Source organism: Pyrus communis, chromosome 10 (assembly GCF_041283825.1).
Source record: "Pyrus communis isolate YQ-2024b chromosome 10, ASM4128382v1, whole genome shotgun sequence".
NCBI classification, from domain to species: Eukaryota; Viridiplantae; Streptophyta; class Magnoliopsida; order Rosales; family Rosaceae; genus Pyrus; species Pyrus communis.
In genome coordinates this window covers 21,216,419-21,238,250 of record NC_142574.1, presented here as the reverse complement: position 1 = coordinate 21,238,250, position 21,832 = coordinate 21,216,419, and the positions used below count along the sequence as shown (strand labels likewise).

The 21,832-nt window shown below is 37.0% G+C and overlaps 4 protein-coding genes across 4 annotated transcripts; 1 reads left to right on the top strand and 3 right to left on the bottom strand.

Moving 5' to 3' along the window:
- Positions 1–4,024, bottom strand: LOC137728736 (purple acid phosphatase 15). Its single transcript, XM_088678508.1, has 7 exons — positions 3,527–4,024; positions 2,936–3,127; positions 2,439–2,772; positions 2,119–2,336; positions 1,797–1,987; positions 1,052–1,342; positions 1–523 (listed from the first exon to the last, which is right to left on the bottom strand). The coding sequence occupies exons 1-7, from the start codon at positions 3,810–3,812 to the stop codon at positions 380–382; spliced, it is 1,656 nt and encodes a 551-aa protein (XP_088534634.1). The 5' UTR covers positions 3,813–4,024; the 3' UTR covers positions 1–379.
- A 2,302-nt stretch (positions 4,025–6,326) lies between these two features.
- Positions 6,327–9,859, bottom strand: LOC137730118 (protein XRI1). The gene is made up of 9 exons (XM_068469183.2): positions 9,612–9,859; positions 8,717–8,772; positions 8,502–8,624; positions 8,240–8,379; positions 7,710–7,773; positions 7,521–7,623; positions 7,390–7,430; positions 7,199–7,282; positions 6,327–7,003 (listed from the first exon to the last, which is right to left on the bottom strand). Exons 1-9 carry the CDS (start codon positions 9,629–9,631, stop codon positions 6,729–6,731), a joined length of 906 nt encoding a protein of 301 aa, XP_068325284.2. The 5' UTR covers positions 9,632–9,859; the 3' UTR covers positions 6,327–6,728.
- Positions 9,860–11,979: 2,120 nt separating this feature from the next.
- Positions 11,980–14,996, top strand: LOC137729205 (ER lumen protein-retaining receptor). Its single transcript, XM_068468066.2, has 6 exons — positions 11,980–12,286; positions 12,742–13,007; positions 13,155–13,270; positions 13,572–13,645; positions 14,475–14,538; positions 14,620–14,996. Exons 1-6 carry the CDS (start codon positions 12,196–12,198, stop codon positions 14,654–14,656), a joined length of 648 nt encoding a protein of 215 aa, XP_068324167.1. The 5' UTR covers positions 11,980–12,195; the 3' UTR covers positions 14,657–14,996.
- A 36-nt stretch (positions 14,997–15,032) lies between these two features.
- LOC137729206 (small ubiquitin-related modifier 1) lies at positions 15,033–16,100 on the bottom strand. Its single transcript, XM_068468067.2, has 3 exons — positions 15,784–16,100; positions 15,320–15,469; positions 15,033–15,228 (listed from the first exon to the last, which is right to left on the bottom strand). The coding sequence occupies exons 1-3, from the start codon at positions 15,880–15,882 to the stop codon at positions 15,172–15,174; spliced, it is 306 nt and encodes a 101-aa protein (XP_068324168.2). The 5' UTR covers positions 15,883–16,100; the 3' UTR covers positions 15,033–15,171.
- Between the last annotated feature and the right edge of the window lie 5,732 nt (positions 16,101–21,832).

Below are 21,832 nucleotides of genomic sequence, written 5' to 3'. Positions count from 1 at the left end.
TTTAGAATTTGATATCCGAAATTGCTCCAGGAACAAATCTTACACGTTTGTTGTTGTATAAATTGGTTGAGAGAGTATACATTCAAGTTACAATGGAGATGTATAAATGAGATTTTATCATTTACATACAGCAATAGCGGAGTTGCTCCTCTTCTGCGCTCTCTCTCTCTCTCTCTCTCTCTCTCCCCCTCCCTCTCTCCCTATCCCCTCACCCACCTCCACCAACCCCAAATATATATATATATATATAGTGTGTATACATAGGTGAAACCCCATCTTCCTACTCTTTCTGCACCTTCCGTCCTATTCCTATCCTGATAAGAATGGTCAACTGATTTGGGATCTTAATAATAATTTTCCCAGCAAGCAGCAGTGAGACTTAGAGGTCAGCAAGCCAACTTTCGAACACATGGCGGATGCAGCATTTATCAGGCTGCCTCACTATATAAATTTGATCTCCAATTTTATTGTCGGAGTCCTGGTTCCGGTACCATGTCCACAAAGCCCAAGTCTCATTCTTCACCTGCAAGTTATGCACATCAAAATGCACGCTTAGTGTATAATCCAGGTCGTGAAACTGAGCTGTAATTCTAGTGTATACATTCTCAGCAAACTTCTAGCCTACTAGCCTACATCTATGTTTGCTACTCAATAACCGATCAAGGGTATTCAAGTCAGTCACAGGATTTTCGCACTCCGTTCAGCAAACTTCTAGCCTACATCTATGTTTGCTACTCAATAACCGATCAAGGGTATTCAAGTCAGTCACAGGATTTTCACACTCCGTATAAACAAATATTGGTGCTAACTGATTTTCTCGTGACGTTGCAGTGGAATGGTGAAAGTGATTTAAACTGGTTCCATAACATTACCCATGTGTGGTCTTTCTATGCCCATTGACTGCCAAGCACATGCTCATCTTTGCATCAATCATTTTCAAGTTGTATCATATGTAGTGTAGGTTCATACAAATTAAGTATAACGTTTATAGAAAATTGAATGCATTGTCAAACTGGATATTTACCAAACAGAAACACAGAAAAAGGAGTACCTCAAGGATCCCATGGCCAAAGCTGCTTTCTCTGAAAGCACTGTAATCCGGTTGCCGATCCCAACAAAATTTACCTGCTGCTGGGCCGGAGGTAAAGTTCTCTGCACAAAAGGCACCTGCACCTAGGTGTTGGTCAGGAGTAGTTAATGGCTCTGGGCAATGACCAGGTTCGTCAGCATGTTGAACTGCCATCTTCTCCCGATTACCCCCGTCACCAACGGTGAGATATACAGGACCACAGGGATCTAAGTTGTAATCATAAACTCGATTCGATCTCTCGTAGGCATGAACCTATTGTTTTATTCAAGAAAACAGAAGAACATTCAGTGCACTTTAAAGCAAAAAGATATTCAGTTACAATGAGGAAAATTGTTCATCATTCATAGACACTAAGGACAACTGAATAAAAACATGCTTGGGATCGGAACCAAATGGTATTGCTGTGATACGAGTTTCAAGATATGGTCATTGTTTCTGATAGCGTTTCAAATAAGATTTGTATTATGTGTTTTAGCAATGAGGGAACCAAGTACCAATTAATTTCATATTAAATTTGTTTTCTCAAAAGTTCAAAGCATAAACTGCAGTTCCTTCTTTTTTTCTATCACTATCTGGTTACTGGTATGCAAGAAAGCCTCGGTTGAAGGACCCTTATACCACTTCTTCCATATGATTTCCGGCTATAAGAAAGAAACCTGTTACCTATCAAAGATTGTGACAATCATTGGTGGTTATCGTTACTTACATGTCCATTGAACACTATATCAACACCATAAGAGTACAGTAGCTCTTCCATTTCCAACCTCATACACTCTGCCTCTCTGTAATGGGCCTCGTAGGTACTATACCAGGGAGGATGCCAAGTAGCTACCAACCAGGGAGTTGTGGATCTGTCCACATTAGCCAAATCTTGCTCCAGCCACTTGTATTGTTTCCCTGTAGGCAAAGTGATCACTGATTTAATGGGGATAGAAACAATAAAGAAATGACTTGTAAAGAAAAAGAATTGCAAAAATAGGAATATTTAGGCAAGGAATAAACTCAAAAATTAGGCAAACTTTAATTACCTGATTTGCTAAAGTCAGTGTAGGCTCCAAGCATGATAAAATGAATCCCCCCTGCATTAAATGAGTAGTAGAATGTGGACGAAGATCCGCTTTCTTCAGATGGGAATGCAAACCGAGAACTATAAGCCTCAAAAGTCTTATTTTCAGCCTGTTCTTCTATTTCATGGTTCCCTTCAACAACCATTATCGGAACTTTGGACACTAAACTCTGCATATACCTACACAAATTATCCAGCAATGACAACATAAGAAAACAAGTTCTATGCCATAATTTACAGCAGCCATTGCGTGCATAGAAATAAAGCAATTTATGTTTTAACCTTCCCCAGTAATCCCATCGAGGCTGATAGGTCTCAGGTATCGGAGAGTTTGGAAATGAGCAAGAATAGCAGTCAGAGCCAGTTCCATTTGTGAGGTAGAGGTTTGCATAAGTAACATCACCAATCAACAGAACAAGATCAGGATTATTACTTGTCAAGTGACTTATTGTGGTAGTTGTGTTGTAAGTAAGGCCAAGATCTCCCACAACTGCTATTCTCTCCGGGTAGCTCCGAGGACCGGAAACTGGCATGGTCCTGAAATGGTGGATTTCGCTCATTGCAGGTATAGAGGGATCCCCACATCGATAAAAGTACAGTGTATTCGGTTTCAACCCTACATCAAAACAACAACTGGATCACCAACATAACCGAAGAACCACATCTCCATCACAACTTATGTTTGGGGCATTTAAAAGTTCAGTCATTTCAGCCAAACCCAACTTTGTAATTCTCCATCAAAAACTTTGAAGCAAAATAAGAAGCGAACGAAATCAAACCTGTGAGACGAACATGGTGGATAATTCCGGAAGTGTAATTTTGGAGGCCTTCAAAAGGGTAGAGCTGATTGTAAACAAGAGAATACCCTGTGGCTTCATGTGTTGGTGGATATCTCAGCTTCCCATAACGAACAACGCTTGCCACACTTTTGGGGTCCAATGGCTTTATCTTGTCTCCGATCTGATACTCCCCTGCAACAACAATCCATGAAAATCAAACTCAATTGGCCAAACCCAAAAATACTAAAATCCCATTCTCAAATGCCAAAAAAGCTTAAAGCTTTTACTAACAAACCCGGGCCCTGTATGCGATTGCTTCTATAGGAAGTACTTCTGCTCATAAGTGCTTTTATTAATAACACAACCAAGAAAAGTGCTTCTATCATCCAAAACGAATTCGAGTTTTTATGTCAAAGGTCGTCGGAAGCACTTTTAATTACCAGGAAGTGCTTTCTACCAGCAGCAGTTTCAAACAGCCCCAATTAACCAGACCCAAAAAATGAAAAATCCCAATTCTCAAATCCTGAAATTGCATTTACAGAAAAAGCATACCGCTTTAAACACCAGCACCAAAAAAAAAAATATCAAAACCTGTTATCCAGGAGATCCAAACGGAGTCGTAATCAGCGGAGAGCGAGACGGAAATCTGCTCGGGTTTAAACCCCTTAACCCGGCGACGGACCCGCTGATCGTCGTCCGGCAAATCGACGGCGTTGCCGCGCAGACTGGGATCAAAGGGGACGGTGAGGGGCTCGAACGGGCCGTCCAAGGTGGTGGGAATTCGGGCCTCAACGGGCCAATAACAACCCACGACAACCGCAATCAAACACGTTATCGCAGCAACTCCAGGAACGGAGGAGCACGAAGAAAATGCCATTTCTATTGGGAAGAAAACGCATTGCCTTAGTTCTCGTCCGCCATTGAAGCACGAAGATATATAGGGGAAGGTATAAAGATATGGAATAAAGGAATATTTCTGGATTCTGATGGTGACGTGGCATGGAGGTTATGTGTTTTTGGAGGCAAAAGGTGCTGCTTTTTATCCTGTCCTGTTCTGTCCCACGCAATCCCAAATGTCCTGGTTCGGACAAAATAGGGCAGCGGATTTTAACCGAGACCCGCCAATGAAAGCACGCGTTTGGCCATGTTAAGTTGTGATGGGACATATTGAGATTGGTCCGAAGTTGCCGAGGAAATTTCGGTATGGCTGTTTGATTTGAGCAGCTTTCACGCCGAATTAATTCAAATTACCAGAAATTTTTTATTTTACATATTTTCTATGAATGAACCATTGAAATTTAATTAAATCTCGTTTAATTGAATCTTAACTGTTTTCTGTTGTAATTTTTAAGTATAAGAGAGTAAAGCTCTTCGATTGTGACCAAAATTTAAATAGTTTTATATTTTGTTTGAGGTGTTATATAAGTGACATGAAACCAAAACCAAAACCACAGTCATGGAATATTGTGAGAGGTGCTTAACAAATGCTTTGTATTTAGAGAAATTATTTACGTAAATTCAAACCAAATGTATTTTAAGGTAAAAATAAACCAGTTTGGCCAATATATTAGTCACTATGTCTTTCTCAATGATTTGTTTTTTGTTGGACTCCGTGTAAATATGTCGAAATTACTAAATAAAAACCGTTTGAGTGCCAACTTTTTTTTTTTAGTTGGGAGGAAATGTTTTCTAAAATTTGACTAAACTTAAAAATGTTGAAATTTATGATAGCGATTTACTGATATTTTTCTTCATTTGTAAACAAGAGATTTTATGTTCAATTCTCGTCAAAGACGAATTTGAACCACAATATTGCTAACTCATTATGAGACTAAGTTTACCCATCATCCTTAATATAGATAATATCGTTTGATAAACAAAAAATGCAAAAAAAAAATTTGACAATGACCATGTGATATGGGGGTTGGGCTTGGAGGCTGGTTATTAAGATAGGTTGGAATTTATGTTACATTTATTTTTTGTTGGGCTAGATTGGGTTACAGTTCCTATTAAACAGCTTATACAAGATATATATATATATATATATATATATATATATTTATTAGTATAACGATATATTTTACATTAAGAGGAGGGAGAGTTCGAATAAGCCATATAATGAGCAACATAATTTGGTATCGAATTCGTCATCCACGAGATTCGAACCTAAAACCTCTCACTTATAAGTGAAGAGGAATACCACAAAATCATAGTAATTAGTGGCTATACAAGATATTAAGAAAGAATAAAATCAGACACATGCACGTTTATTCGACAACAATGTAAATGCTCTTAATAACCAAGTCGGGGTGTCAAAATGTACTAGACAATCACCCATTTAGTTAAATTTGGCTTAATTTTTCGTACTAGATTATTGAGAGATGCCAACATCAATGCATTTCCAAATGATTTGAGGTAGATCTTGGCATGCCTTTGAATCCAAGCTAGATCTAAATCTAATGGTAATTGGATTAGTGAACGATATTTATAGACTGAAATGTTATTTTAATAGACTTAACTACTCAGTTACTCAAGTTTTTTTGAGTCCCACTTTGCATTTTACAAGTGTTATTCAACTTGTCTCTAAATCATGTTTTTGTGTCCTACATTTTCATATGCCTCCGTCAATTATACAAAATAATTTTTCGGTCTTTTTTCACATGGCATGCACAAAAGCAAAGCATTGGGTCCCACACATGCTACATTAGCATTTTTAACGGAAAAGTTAACATACTTAACGGTATGTGATTACGTGGGACACAAAAACAGAATCTAAAGGAAAAGTTGGGACAACAATTTTCATGAGACCCAAAAACACATCAAATGGCAACTGAGTAATTAAGCCATTTTAATATTGACTGGTTTGGTCAAAATTAGGCAAAATTTCACTCTCATTTCAAAGAATACCCAAAAATATTCTCTGTCACCAAGTGGGAGCCAAACCACTTCTCTTCTATTTATTCTCCTATTATCCCTTTAATTTTGGCTAATTAAGTAGAGCAATGAGTCCTAATTTTAAAGTTAATCACCTGACACTTTTTAACCCATTTAAATTTTAAAGCATGTGAAGTTGATACAGAATACCAGCGTGGGTGGGTGTCTGCTTTTCAGTTTCAACAATGCTTTGCCTTTTTCCCCTTCCCCTTTAAAAGCCTGCCACAAGCAAGCATGCTCTACCCTCTTTGTTTTAATTCCCCAAGGAGATCAAGTGAAATGTCTCTGTGGCCCTTGTTAGCGGATGTATATTTCCGTCTGTCTATCTCTCTTGTGCAAAGGGAGAGAACTAAGCACAGAGATATAGAGACAGGGATAGCTAAGAATCTCCGCCAGTATACACAAGGCGTGAATACTATACAAACTACAAAGAGAGGTTTAGGCGAAATGAAGTTAATGAACATGCAAACCAGATAAAGTCTACACTTCTCATTTCATCTGAACACCTTTCAGATTCAGACATAAATCGAAATACACACAGTTATGTGTATTATGTTCCTGAAATGATTACCAAGGTTTTTGAGAAACCGAAATAAATGAGTACCTAGTAGACTTTTGAGATTCTCAGTCATACAATGTATAGAACCGCTACTATTTGACAGCTAGAGACACTTGGAAACATAAACAATTTGCCGTGACTTATGATTTCCGAAAACAACCCAAAAGAAAGAAAAAAAATGAAGTTTACTTCGGTACCTGACTGCCCATGAATATTACAGGGAAAAATCATCCCAAAAAAATAGGGAAAGCAGAAGGGCAGCAAGACGGGAAGTTGGGAGTACCACTTCTCTACTGCCTCTTAGCCTTTGGTTCTCATAATTGTAATGCTGCCTGTCCCTCCTTCAGTGCGGATTTTAGTTTTTCCAACGACAGGCTTCCCTGAAAAGGCCGAAGTGGGGTAAGCAGCAGGGTCTTCCTGCTTTTGCTTTGATTTTGAAGGTGGTGGAGTGCGGATCCGCTGGTTTATGTCCTTCAGAGTTACATCTCCATGGGCGCCAGAGGGTTTAATGAAGGCAAATGGATATGCCACAGAAGTAGCTAGCTTAGTGGGAGTCCGAATGTAAGACTTCCTACCTATGAACACAAACAGAGAACATTGAGGATTAATTTTCATTTCAACATATATATATATATATATATATGCAGTTTGTGATGATCCAGACAAAGAATCCTGGTGTTCCTGCTCACAATATGACCTAAGAAGGACAGGGAGCTGATAACGAGTACATTCGATATAGGAAACAAACAATGTCAATAACATGACAGTACCTTTAAAAATTACATTTCGAGGTGTTTGGGTAACTCGTTGTTGAACCACATTCACTTCATGCTCAGGTTGGAGATCACAGAGCTCTGCAATAGGGAATTGAACTTGTAGACTTAGAACTAATCGACGGATAAGGGTATAAAGGAACAAAGGCTAAAGTACAAATTTAATGGAAAGAACCAATGTAATTTACTTGTGATGTCAAGTTGAACATCCGATGCCCCTGAGAAATTCCTGAGTATCAAATGATAAAGCAATCAGATTATAGTAAATTACTAAATGATTTTTACAAAACTTAAAAATAGAGAGCCCCCTGAAGCATACAACGCATCAGGGCTGAAATGCACATCGGTATAGTTGAAGCATTCAGCAATCCACTCATCAGGTGACGGATCCAGGCCCTCAAAGCCAGATGAAGATGGATTTCCTAACATAAACAATATGATTATCAGGAAAAACCTAGGCATAAACGTTCAAGTAAATTTAGTAAAACATATTCTGGAAGAGACAAACCTGCAAACCCTGATACCCATTGCGACGCTTCAGAAAAAGCCTCTTCAATTGAATCTGCCTTCTCCTATATATAGAGCAGAAAAATTAGAATAAATACATGGCACATGTCATATGCTGTTTATGTACTGAAATCCTGTCTCCAAGGAAAAAATCAAGTTCTGAGTCTTCTGACTTTTTACTGCAGACAATACAACTTGAAACTCCCTTATCAAAGTAAAACCCAAAGCTAGACTACTAGAGAAACTGCAGCCCTGTCAACATTGTTACTCAAGGCTGGCATAAGAAATAACATATGAAACACGCCAATTTGAATTGCCTACTTCAAATGAGTAGCAGATATAATGCAAAAGTCATCTTCCTACTGAACACCCATATCACCATTGCAATGCAGTAGCATTGAGATAGAAAAGACTACGCATTAACTGATTCGTGCTACAAATTCAAAAGTAGTTTGTCAAGCAGCCGTTGAACAATACAGCGTTCCTTATAGATGTGATAATTCAGACAAGAAAGAACTACCCAGCACATACACTTGTATTCAAGAATGAAGAAGACAACTCGTCACATGAAAGGGAAGGATCTAAATCATGAGTGTCAAATTGTAGCATCCGGCGCCTCTTTATTTGTGAGAAAGACTGTTCTTCTGGTTCTGGTTCCTGGGTCCTATTATCTGAAATCCACATCTTTGATATCAAAACACAAACAATAAAGCAGTGTTTCTGAATTGCGCATGCACAAAAAGCAAGAAAATGCCAAGAACAATGAGGAGGGAAAATAACAAGGAAGCCTAACCTCTAAAGTTAACATGATATGCCAAATCCCCACAAGCCTTAACTGGTGTTGTTTCTTCATCGAACATGTAGGAAATGTCTTCTTTGTTCTGTGGCACTCCATTCCACATGCATTCAGACATGTCTGCTCAAAATAATAGTACCAAGCAAGAAATCACTAACTTCATCCTCGTATAGCAATATATTAGCAAATTACGAACTGTGGTGAGAACATACCATGATTCGAGTCCTTTTGGGCACGCTGATTATTCCTTTTCCAATTCCAGTGCTCACTATTATCATTTCACACAATAGAAAGGAAAGCAAAATGATGTCAGACATAAGTACTCGTATCTTCAACTTACTGAACCGAAAACCGCAAACTGCAACCATCTCAAAGGATGAGCCACAGTGGAACGTTTGCACAATGTATACAACAAGCTCAGGCTCCAAGACTACATAAGCAGCATATTTAGTTAATGTCTTGTAGAATCTACACTTTGAATCATTCCTTATTTTTTACTTTCTGTCAATGCTGGTAGATTCAACATAGTTGGAATGAATCAAATCAATAACTAAAAGAGCAATGTAATCAGTGAACTGCCGATTGAAAACAATGCTAAATGGAAATGTGACCAAACAATAAGCAGAAACCAAACAAATGTACTTCGCCCCAAATGAGAAAGTGACCGTAAACCCGAAAAAAGAAGACTACTAAAGAAACATATGATACACTGCTAGGATGCTAAACATGTATCAATAGAGGGATTCTTCTGCAATAAGGATCTGGAAGTATAAACACAGATATACTAGCAGGATATGATAATCTACATTTGGGCATTTTGCTTAAGCCATACAACAAGAAATTAAGCTAAATCACAAAATAATGGCCCGCCAAGTAAAATCAGAGAGCCCACATCATCCTCATATCATCTACAAATAATTAAATACCCCAAAAATTGAAGCAAATCTAATTCACAGAACCACCATTCAATCATCCAAATCAATATTCCAGCTACATTGCCACAACAATCCCAAAACCCACAAAAAATCAACACTTTTATCACCAAAAAAAAAAAATCCGAAAGAACCCAGAAGCCAGAACGACAGAAAGAAGGGTCTTTATATTTACTTGTCATTATTGTAATCCATTGCAGCAACTCAACCGTCGTCGCCCAAATGCCAGAGCCTCTTTGCTATCTCTCTCAACTTCTCTCACCAAAAGTAGCCGTTACACAGAGACCGATTTGCTGAGTGTATATATTAGCATTTTTCACTCTCTGTGACTGCTTGAGATGTGTGCTACCTATCTATGGAGACGAAGTAAAAAGCAACCAACCCTCTCTCTCTCCAGAGACTGTCTTTGTCTCTCCTGCTCTCTCTCTTGTATATAGAAGTTTTGATATATATAGTCGGATGAGTGATCCTCTCGGATCCTCCTATTCCTTAATCGTACATCATTAAGAGTATATCGTTAGGTCAGTTTTTGTTAGATACCATTTGTGTTCAATTTTAAATAAAAATAATTCAAAATAATTTATAGCCGCACGATAACTGATGAACAGACACGATTAAATTATTCTTAAAATCTAATATGATCTGGATAAGATATTATTCCAAGTGGACCCGCCAAGTCCGTTACTCCTGGGATTAGCCTCACTAAATATTAACTTTAGTTTTTTCTTTCTTTTTAAAACTTGTCTCATGGTGACTAATATTTTCAAGTCTTTGTTTAAAATTCTTAGGGTCATCCGCCCTAAGATTTGATGTTGAAATTTAGTTTTATGCCGTGATACTCGATTTCCATTTTCTTGTATAGATCTGACAGTTGGTGATTGCGCTGCATTTGCACAGTAGTAGAAAACATGTGGCGAATTTCATACCATATAACACGTAAAGTTCTTAGATTTTTCATTTACGTGCCTCTTATGGTGCGTGTTAGGAGAAAAAATGGAGAAAAAGGAGAAAAAATGTGCCTTGTTTGTGTTGGGATAAAAAAAAGCCATGTGCTATTGAATTTCGTTATGTGAATTCTATTATGAAGTTTCAAATATCTTTTATTATGCGATGAAATAGTGAGAATCAAATTATTATCGTGGCGTAGAAATTTTATGTGCTGGTTCGATCATAAATTATTTTTTCTATCTTTTACATATATCTTATTAAATTATTGACACTGCATATGTGACATGGCATTTGGCGACCTATATATTAATACATAAAATACATCTATATCCTTTTTTTTTTTTTTTTTGGTGTTATTTGGGCGTCTAGAGAATTATTCTTTCATTATATAACATGGTAAATGCCAAGGCATGAAGCTTCATACTTTTGTCCTTATTGTGTGCCCCAATTTTTCACACTTTTGTCTTTATTGTGTGTCCAACCTTTCACTTTGTCCAAGTCATAGAATTCATTGATTTTTTTTTTCTTTCCATTCTTTTTAATAGTTTCATTTGATTGTTGACACTTGTTTTTTTTTTTTTTTTTTTTTTTTTTTAAATTTGGCCACAAAGTCCGTCCCACTCCAGCTGTAACATCTCACATTGCTCAGAGGAGTGATCCTTAAATATATATTCTCATCTCTACCTAGCACGAGGCCTTTTGGAAGCTCACTGGCTTTGGGTTCCATAGGAACTTCGAAGTTAAGCGAGAAGGGGGTTAGAGCAATCCCATGAGAAGGGGGCTTTGGGTTCCGTAGGAACTTCGAAGTTAAGCGAGAAGGGGGCTAGCACGAGGCTTTTTGGGAGCTCACTGGCTTCGGGTTTTGAAGGAATTTCAAAGTTAAGCGAGAAGGGGGCTAGAGCATTCACATGATGGGTGACCCACTGGGAAGTTGCTCGTGAGTTCTGAAAAACAAAACCATGAGGGAATGGTAAGCCCAAAGCGGACAATATCATGCTACAGTGGTGGAGCGGGCCCGGGATGTGGTGGGGCCTGAGCGGGGATGTGACACCAGCATTGTTATCATGAGAAGAGACTTTGAGGAAAATTTATTGATAAACAAGAAAAAAAATACAATATGTCAAGGGGGACATAAAGCCAAACCCAGACCATTTGATAATTTCGTTTGATTGTTGACACTACATCAATTGATAATTTTGATTTTGATAACATTTTCATGAACCTCCATTTATGCTTTCTGTCATTCTAATAGTATAATATTCGAAAAGGCACAAGGATCAATTAGAACTTACATTAATTCATGCACTTACAGTTAAAAGATGTAAGTTAGATTTTTCATAAGAATTATTTGGAGGAAGTTGATTGATTAGTATAGATACAGAATGGGAGCATACTAGCAATATGTGATTTGTAACGATAGTATCATTATCGCTAACAAAACGTATTGGCATTTTGTCGATTAATTTACTTACTTTGTATTTTATATTTTATCGGGGGGTGCGGGGCTTTTGGAAAAAAAAGGGCCCAAAAGAGTCATAAGACCCATGACTGTAGCAAAAGCCCTTTAAGATTTACGAGGCCCAAGTTCAAAGACTGAAGCAGAAGAAGGAAGTCGTGCAAACAGATCTACCCGCTGGGATTTTGTCACTGAAACCAGAAGCTCAAAAAAACCCGAAAGATTGAACGCAGCTGCTGTACCTCTCTGCGCCTTTCGACACCGATTGGCAGGGAAGCAAACAGTAAACCCATTTCATTTCACAAGCTAAACCAGAGAGATCCGAAGACAAACGCGTCACTCGGATCCAGCAAAAATGAATATATTCAGATTAGCGGGCGACATGACCCACCTGGCCAGCGTCCTCGTCTTGCTACTCAAGATCCATACTATCAAATCGTGCGCCGGTACCGCCATTTCCCCTTTTTTATATTTTTTACCTCTCTGCATTTTTGTTTATAATTTAAATGCTTTGCAAGCAATGTAATTTCGTGTTAGCTGCATTTAAATTCTGTTTTGAATTGAACCCAGTTGATAAGTGAAGTTTTTATTCATTTATCGTGTAATCGTGTATTTAGGCCTTTGAAGTTTGGTTTTTGCTCAAAAGAGCATTTGGGTTCTGAGTTCGAACTTGTATAATCCAGCTGACAGTGGTAAAAATCCAGAATGTTGTGCTTTTTGATAATTTAGAATGAGGGCTTAACTTGAATTTTTGTTAGCATTGAGTATTTGGGTTATAGGGGATTGGTTGCTGTTGCATTTTTCTCGATCTGAGATATTCAGATATGGCCCTTTTTTCGGGTTGTTTATTTGGTTATTAGTACTAGCAACATTATTTGTTGATGTGTTTCATTGTGTTTAGGTATTTCTTTGAAGACTCAAGAACTCTATGCCATTGTTTTCGCTGCTCGCTACCTGGACATTTTCACCGACTTTATATCTCTGTATAATACCGTCATGAAGTTGATATTCCTGGGGAGTTCATTTTCAATTGTTTGGTACATTAGGGAGCACAAGATTGTTCGTAGGTCCTATGATAAAGACCACGACACCTTCCGCCATGTTTTTCTTTTGCTGCCATGTGTGTTCTTTGCCCTAATAATCAATGAGAAATTCACCTTTATGGAGGTTCGTTTGCATAGTTTTTTAGTTTCTTTTTATTCGTATTTGGTACCCCTCACTGCTAAGTACAAATTCAAACTGTTCGACTGTCTTTACATCTTTCCGCTTCGTCTTTCATTATTTTCTTATATGGGATATGACAATGTGGATCAGGTCTTGTGGACATTTTCATTATATTTAGAAGCCGTTGCTATACTTCCTCAGCTTGTGCTGTTGCAGAGAACAAGAAACATTGACAACTTGACCGGCCAATATGTGTTACTTCTTGGGTATATATTTTCTAAACAAACTTTTGATTCACCTTGCCATATCAATTTTTTTTTTTGTCTCTTTAGTTGCCTAATACATAGCCATGCAAATTGGTATTTATTTCTTGGGTAAAGATTCTTTCTACAAGTTTATTCCCTTTTCTTTTATTTTTGGGATATTTTGCAAAGAAATCCTCTGCAGTGGTGTCATCCAAAACTGTTTTCTAATGCCACATGTTACGTAGAATATTTTATCAATGCTAATGGTGTTTTATGATATATTGTTTGGTGTTTCTATTGACGTGCTCAACTATTTCTGCAGTGCATACCGAGCTTTATACATTCTCAACTGGATTTACCGCTACTTCACTGAACCACACTATATCCATTGGATACGTATGACTCTCTCTCTCTCTCTCTCTCTCTCTCTCTCTCTCTGGGATGTATCTATGCCCTTTGTTGTGAATGTGTTCCTGTATGCATTCACTGGCATATTTTATGTTTCATATTTTACAAGGATCGAGGTATTAGGTAGAGATGTTGTCATGCACAGGTATTGTACTTGGTGATCTGCTCAGTGCAGGCAAAATTATGACATACAATAAGTTTTCTTGTATGTTTGCACTCATCTAGGCATCATTTTTATTTTTCATTGCCGGTGAATCCGCATTCATGTATTGAATTATTGTGATATGAATAACATTCAAATTCTTTATATTTATACTTGTATTTTGAGACCTTTTCTCATTGTATTCATTTTAAATTAGGGGGATTCATAGACCTACTGCTTCGATAAGTAGTGTCTCTGTTTACAACTTTACACCAATATGCACATATATGTTACTTATATTAGCAACTGTATTCTCTTTAATTCGAAAGCACTTGTTTCCTACTTGTTTCTTCTACTTTTGCATGGTATATTGAATCGTTAGATTGTAAACTTAATTTTTGTTCATTCGTTCTTCTCAAAGAAAACTTAATTTTTGTTCATTATTGAATTTCGATAATTTCCATGTTTGAATGTGGGAATAGTTGACAACTCTCGAGCATAAGCCTTCACAATCTGAGTTCCCATTCCACATATTGAAACCAAAGTTGAGCTCATCAGCATCTTTGAGACACCATATCCTCAGTATCCTGGCAGATTTTCCCTTTCTTGTTTGCCTAGTAGACTTCTTCTTTCGACCTTAAACTATATGCTTACGTTCTTCTTTGGCCATTGCAGCATGGATTTCCGGGCTTGTTCAAACACTGCTGTATGCCGATTTCTTCTACTACTATTTCCACAGGTAAATATTCATAAATGTTACAAATAATTTGCATTCATCTGAGCCTTCCCTCATATACATTTGTACAATTGTGGTTTGCAGCTGGAAAAACAACAAAAAGCTCCAGTTACCGGCTTGAGTTCAGCCACCCTTTACTCAGTGTTTAGTTTTCCATACATTGCCTTAGAATACTACGCAAAAGGATCAAATATGTTGCTCGGTAAATGCTCATCGTTGGACTGTCAAAACGGTGTATTTTTTTCCGTCTTACCCTGTTTTGCTCAGTCACACATGGCTTCTCAAACCAACACTGTTTTCGGTATTTAGAAAACGTATACTTCGCAGAATTATCATTTTTTAGTCATGATTATATTATACTTCTCAAAATGTCATATGTGTTGAGTCATGATATTCAATCTTTAACTCCAATTTGTGAACATTTTGAAGACTTGTATAACGCATGAGTTTCTCTCTCTCTCTCTCTCTCTCTCTCTCTCTCTCTCTCTCTCTCAAGATTCCAGGAAAACATTTATTTCAATATTCATCTCATCAGAACTCCATTACAATTATCATAAACACAGAAACTTAAAATTTCATAATTCTCTATTAAATATAAAAATTATAAGAAAAAAAGGGGTTCAACAACTTTCATGCTCACCCTCCAGTTTGGTGCAGCATTGCATCAATCTCATCACCATCTTCCATCTCCAGCTAACAAACACCGACAACAAAAATGAGCTGCAAATTCAATTTAAATAGCCAAATACTGAGTTCAGATCTGAGAAACAACTCAATATCTAACCTCCTCTGGAGTCTGCTCAGGCCGGAGTCTCCGGCCATCGAACAAGAAGGCGATCGAGTTCATGTCTACTGACACCCGATCACAGTATGCAGTCATGAGCTTCTTCAGTTGGGTGGTAAGTTTAATTCGAAAAAATACCTCGTTACCATCCTGTAAATTTAACAAAAAATAAGAAAAATTATTGTCAAAATTAGGATTGTTAATGGTTGTTAAGCATTGTACTTAAATTAATCTATAGCTGTGTAAACAAACACCACCCAAATTGGGAATATTAAGAATAAAAGAAACCAACCAGAATTTCAAAAATAACTAGCAACAATCATGAAAATATGAAACATACAAACATGTGAATATGTCGAAAGAACTTGTCTACAACATGATGCAACTATCACAGCGATATTCCAAGTAAACTACAAATGCGTGACAAAATGTAATTGGCTTGAGATATCGATGCAAATGTATACCTGGCCCTTGACTTTGAGGTTAATGTGGGGAGGCTGATCCAGGGGTTTCTTCCCTTCCTCCCTCACACCACCACCTCTACCTCCATCTGTTGCTGACATCTTCCTACAATCTCTCTCTCGCTCTCTCTCTCTCTCTCACACACACTCACACACACAACGGAAATTACTCTTCTACACAGACACAACCCTCTGATGCTTCAAACTTAAAAAGCAGAGGAGTTGCCCAAGCGTAATATAAACGCTAGAGAGAAAAAGAAGGGGAAGGGAGAAGTGGACAGAGAGGGAATCGTTGTACGTACGACGGCTGAAAACGATTGAGAGGGAATCTGACGTGTGAGATTGCGCATGTGTACGACTTTTTGCGGTAGGAGTGGAATCAAAAGTCATTTTCTTACTTTCTCTTCCCTCCTTCTGGTGATGTGTACTTTCTGTTAAAAAGAAGTTTTGGGGAATTCTGATTCTTTGTAAATCTTATCTACTTTTAAGTATAAAATTAAACTAAACCTTGCGTGCGCTCGTTGGTTTGCAGAGACGCTCAAAACATTTAATTATTCGATCGAAGCTTCGTTGGATAGGACCATGAGGAGTTGGGTGAGCTCGAAATCCAGCGGCGGTTGGTTAACATGGAATGTTTTTGTATCTCGGGTGGATGCGTGAGGCGACAGGGCAACTTGCACCTCAAGAATTTCTTGTTGGAGTATTTCTTGAACAAGCTTGAACCATAAGAATGATCATTTAGAGATCGGTCCTCGATTGATGAGATTAGTGAAGTTTTTAATTATCTTTTGGCCATACCCTAATTACTTGGATTGTTTTGATGAACACATAAGCCAACTGATATTTTCGTTTTGCTTATTTATCAAAGTGCCACCAGAACAATATTCGAAGTATCATCTTTACTCCATGTCTTTTAAACCGAATCACTTTCTTTTCTGGATTGTTAGTTTGTGTTTCACATTACCTCAGTTCCTCAACTATGTCTATTCAGTCATTACCTTTTGATTACGAAGTGCTAAAGAAAATGACATCCATATTATTAATTTATCAATAAGAAAATTTACGGTCAATAGTTTGACTGATTGGAGTAATGTGAGATATGGAATGAAAGTCCCTAGGGGAAGATATAGTCGCAATTCTTTTTTATTTGTTTTTGCAAATAGGTTTTTTTTTTTTTTTTTTTTCCTTCTTCTTCACTCAATATGCTGATATGCCTCATAAGCTTTAAATATAAAATCTTCGACACAGCTACTAAATTTGCAAACAAATATTTGCTTGTGGTTGCCGAAGCTTCTGTTTTTTGTGTGATTGCCTGGAGCCTCCCTCATTGACATGTTTTTTCTAGGTGTTTCTAATTAACCCTAATTATATTTTCTGCGTTATATGTTAAACATAAATAACATCAATCGACTGGAGCAAGAAAACGTTATTTCCGATCTGACTTAACATTTCAAAAGCTTGATTTAAACAAAATAATAATGATATATAATTACAACATTTTTCTTAACCAATACTCATGATAACCTGGTTTTCTATGCTAACTTTGCTAGCACTAGTTGTCACAAAGCATGATTTAGGTGAAGCAGCTTGGGACAATGTTCGTTTTGACCAACACTACGTCGTCAAATATGAAAATTGATGGTTCCTTGAAATTAACCATGGAAGAGATGTTCAGCCTTCTTTGGACCAAACTTCAGATTCTATTTCTAATTCTTTCACATTTTGGGGTAAATATTGTATCTTTTTTCATGTTTTTTAGTCAAATTTACATGGTTGGGTAATTGTAATATTAGACAGCATACTTTTTGTTTCTTGTAGCAACTAAACCTCTGAACTTGCAAGCATTATATCATCTACATAAAGAAAAATAAAATGATCAATCTTGAGTTTATCATCTTCATGTAGACACAATTGTCAATTTTATTCTGATAAAACCAAATGAGGTTACTACATCATCAAACTTTTGATTCCACTTGTTTAAGACCTTAGATAGATTTGCTCAACTTGCATACCATGTTCTCCTTCCCTCTTTTAATAAATTCTGTTGGTTGAACCATGTAAATGTCTTCATATAAACTCTCACTGAGAAAATCATTTTTAAACTTTTTTACATCCATTTGGTGTGATTCAAGATTAAAATGAGTTGTAAATGTAATGGTAATACGCAAAGAATCCCTTGTAGAAACTGGGGAAAATGTCTCGTGATAACCCAATCCTTCCTTTTGAGTGAATCTCCTAGCAAACAAGTCAGGCCTTATGTCCTTCAATTCTTCGTTGTGAGTCACGTTTGGTTTTATAGATACATTTACATCCTATTGGCTCAATCTTAGGATGAAGAGTTTCTATATCCAAACATTGTTAGTGGTCCATTTTCAACAAAGAAAATATGTGGTAATCTCTACTCTTTTCTATTTATTGATGATTTTTCATAGTTCACTTATCTTTATTTAATTTCCGAAAAGTCCCAAGTTTGTAATTGTTTTAAAGCCTTTAATCTGAAAGTTGAAAAACAATTAGAAAAGACTAGCTAGGGAATGACGAATTCTTCAAGTAAGCTGAAAAACAATTTAAGGGAGTTGGTGTGGTATTCAAAGTTCAAGTAGCTTTGGTACGGGGTAGAGAAAGGAACCTCTCTTCCTTCTTCCCAGCTCCATTCAAATTTTAAGTTTGTTCCAAAACTAGGATTGAACGAACATTATGAGTGATGTCTCAATGAAAAAAAACTAAAAGGAGAACTTAAACATAGGTCCATTACATTGGGCCAACACAACCTCCAACTTAAACATAGGTCCCCTCTTCTTGTCAATTGGGGTTGCCATATCATTGTTGATTCCAGGCTTCCAAAAACTGCTTTGGTTTGTAATATTTGGAATGATTTTAATTGGTATTGGCCTAATAATTCTTTTTATGAGTTGTTGGAAATTCAAATTTCTATGTCTAATATTGTGCCAAATCATATCTTCGGTGATATGATTTGATGGACATCTTCATCGTCTGGCATCTACTATGTTGCATCTGCTTGGGATAAGTTTCGGCAATCCAAGCCTACGGTAGGTTGGTCTAAGCTTGTTTGTTATAATCAAAATATTCCCAAGATGAGCTTCATTCTTTGGTTGGCTATTAAATGCAAGATTTCTACTATGGATAGAATTTTAACTTTTGCTCCATCGGTTCCTGTCACTTGCGTACTCTACTCTATTGCTACGGAGTTCCATTGCCACCTCTTCTTTGAATGTCCATTTACCCATGGTATTTGGTCTTCGGTGCTATTCAAGTGCGGTGTCCCTTGGCTCTTTTTGTCATGTGGGCTACTAGCCGTTGCAAGGGAAAATCTCTATCATCAATAGTTTTGAAGTTAGATCTTCCTGCTACAGTGTATTATGTTTGGAGGGAGCGGAACAACCGTAGATTCAAGAACTCAAGTCAACCTGCTGCGATGGTTCTCAACTCGATTAAGTCCACCATTAGACTTCGATTGAGTTCTTTGAAAATCGCCCATTCTGCTGCTAATGACTCTACTTTACGGGAATGGAATATGACTATGAATAGTTAGTGCTCATTTTTGCTACTTTGATGCAGCATTATTAGCTTTACTATCTATTTTTCTTATAGTTGCAACTCTTTGTTGCGTGCTTGTATTTTTAGCTACTCTTTGCTGTTTGTATTCTCTTTTTCTCAACAATATATTTTATTTATCAAAATAATAATAATAATAATAATAATAATAATAATAAAACAACCTCTAACTCCTGCCACCCGCAGTTGCCTAGGTTTACATCATTGGTCATCAGTGTCGTCGTAGAGAGAAATTGGGCAATCCTTGTCCCAGTGAAGACCATCTTCCAAACATGAAAGCAATATTTTTCCTCATCACGTCTTTCCCAGTTATTGTGGCCAGGGTGCCCACCAATCTTACCACACATCGTACAAACTATTCCATGGCGAGGGCCAATAGTACTGCCGTTTGCAATGGTGAAGCCAGAAGTTGACGGGGGAAGGGGCAAAGTTAAAAGATTGCAAGGTTCAAAAAGAATAGAAACAATCAAATCCTTTTATATAGTAATGTCTTCCATAATTTATCAATACAAACAAATTACAATTGTTCTTGGCGAGGTTTCATATCATGAAAATGTTGCATAATAGGCTCATTATCAATAAAAGCAAATACATCTCTCTCAATGTAAACAAGCATGCTATCACTCAACCATTGATCTCCCATTTTGTTACACAATGCTGTTTTCACAATCTTCATAGCATAAAAAGCAATCTGATTTAACAAAGCTAATACAAAAGGTAAAGGCAATTATCTGGGATGAAGCAACAATGAAGCATCGTCATGCATTTGAAGCACTCGATCGAACGTTCAGAGACTTAACGGATATTGACTTACCATTTGGGGGGAAGATAATGATATTTAGGGGAGATTTTCGACAAGTTCTTCCTGTTATTCAGAAAGAAACCAAGTCTGAACTAATCCAAGCAAGTGTTGTTAAGACATCATTTTGATCACAGGTAAAGATTTTAAAACTCGAACAAAACATGAGATCCATAAATGATCGTGAATTTTTACTTCGTGTTGGTGATGGGAATGAAGATGTTATTATGGATGATAGGGTAAAACTACCTGAATGCATGATGATACCATGGGAGAGTGAGCATTCCATTAATCAATTAATTGCCAAAATCTTCCCTGACTTAGAGGATCATATAAATGATGCAACCTACATGGTAGAAAGGGCAATGGTAACTCCTACAAATGAAGACGTTGATATGTTGAATGAAAAGAATCAATATATTTCCGGGTTTAGAAGGGACAATGTATTCATTTGATTCAGTTGAGGATGACACAAGGAATTTGTATCAGCCAGAATTCTTGAATTCAATCTCACTTGGTGATTTGCCTCCGCACAAGTTAACTCTGAAAAGAGGTGCTCCAATCATACTTTTAAGGAATATTAATCCGAAATTGGGATTGTGTAATGGTACAACATCATTGTGTCGTGGTTCTTATCGAAATCTTATTGATGCTGAAATTCTAATTGGATAATTTGCCGGATCCAGAGTTTTCTTACCAAGCATCCCTTTCAAAAGTACTGATACTGCTAGGCTTCCATTTGAACTTACAAGAAAGCAGTTTCCAATGAAACTAAGTTTCTCTATCACTATAAACAAATCTCAAGGTCAGACAATACCACATGTAGACGTTTACCTTCCAGATCATGTCTTCAGCCATGGACAATTATATGTGGCTTTATCGAGGAGGGTCTCAAAGTCAACCACAACCGTGTTAGTAAAAAATGGCTCCATAGTAGGCCAACAAAGTGTATTTACAAGGAATGTAGTATACAAAAAAGTCGTGCTTCATTCCAGCTAATTATGGTGATTCCTAATAGGTAACAACTTTATTAACGATAACCTTTCAATATGCATTTCTCACTTATCAATTAACTCTTTTTATTTGATTTTTAATTTTCTCACTATCGTTTGTAGATTGGCAATGAAAATTTGAAGCATCAATCATGAACAAATGGGTGGAATCGCAACATTGATGTCAATATGTAAACTTTCTTTTCAAAAGAAACAGTGACATATAGACTCTATGAGTATTGTGAATAATGTACATATTGTTATGTAGGATTTATATTTTGACATTTAAGTTCTTTTGTATTTTGCTACAAGTACTTAATGTTGTCATCTACTTTTTTTTTTAATTTACATATACTTACTATTGTTCATGAACTTCATGTAGGAACTTGCATCTAAAATCGCATGTTGTTTGATAAGTGCATGAATAACATTTAAATCATTACATTACGAAAAGTAAAAACGAAAAACATGATAACTTTTTAGGACGTGCATGATAAAAAATAAAAAATAAAAAATAAAAAGTTCCTCTTTGCACAATATACCTTTAGGGACGCGTATCGTTCGTGATGCAAAAAGGTCCACGTGCGTTTAACAGCACTAATTCACCAAACGTGTGCCGAACCGGATGCCCGAACCGAAAAATCGAAGATTCCGAGAGCCGAAACCCGAAAAATCAAGTGACGGC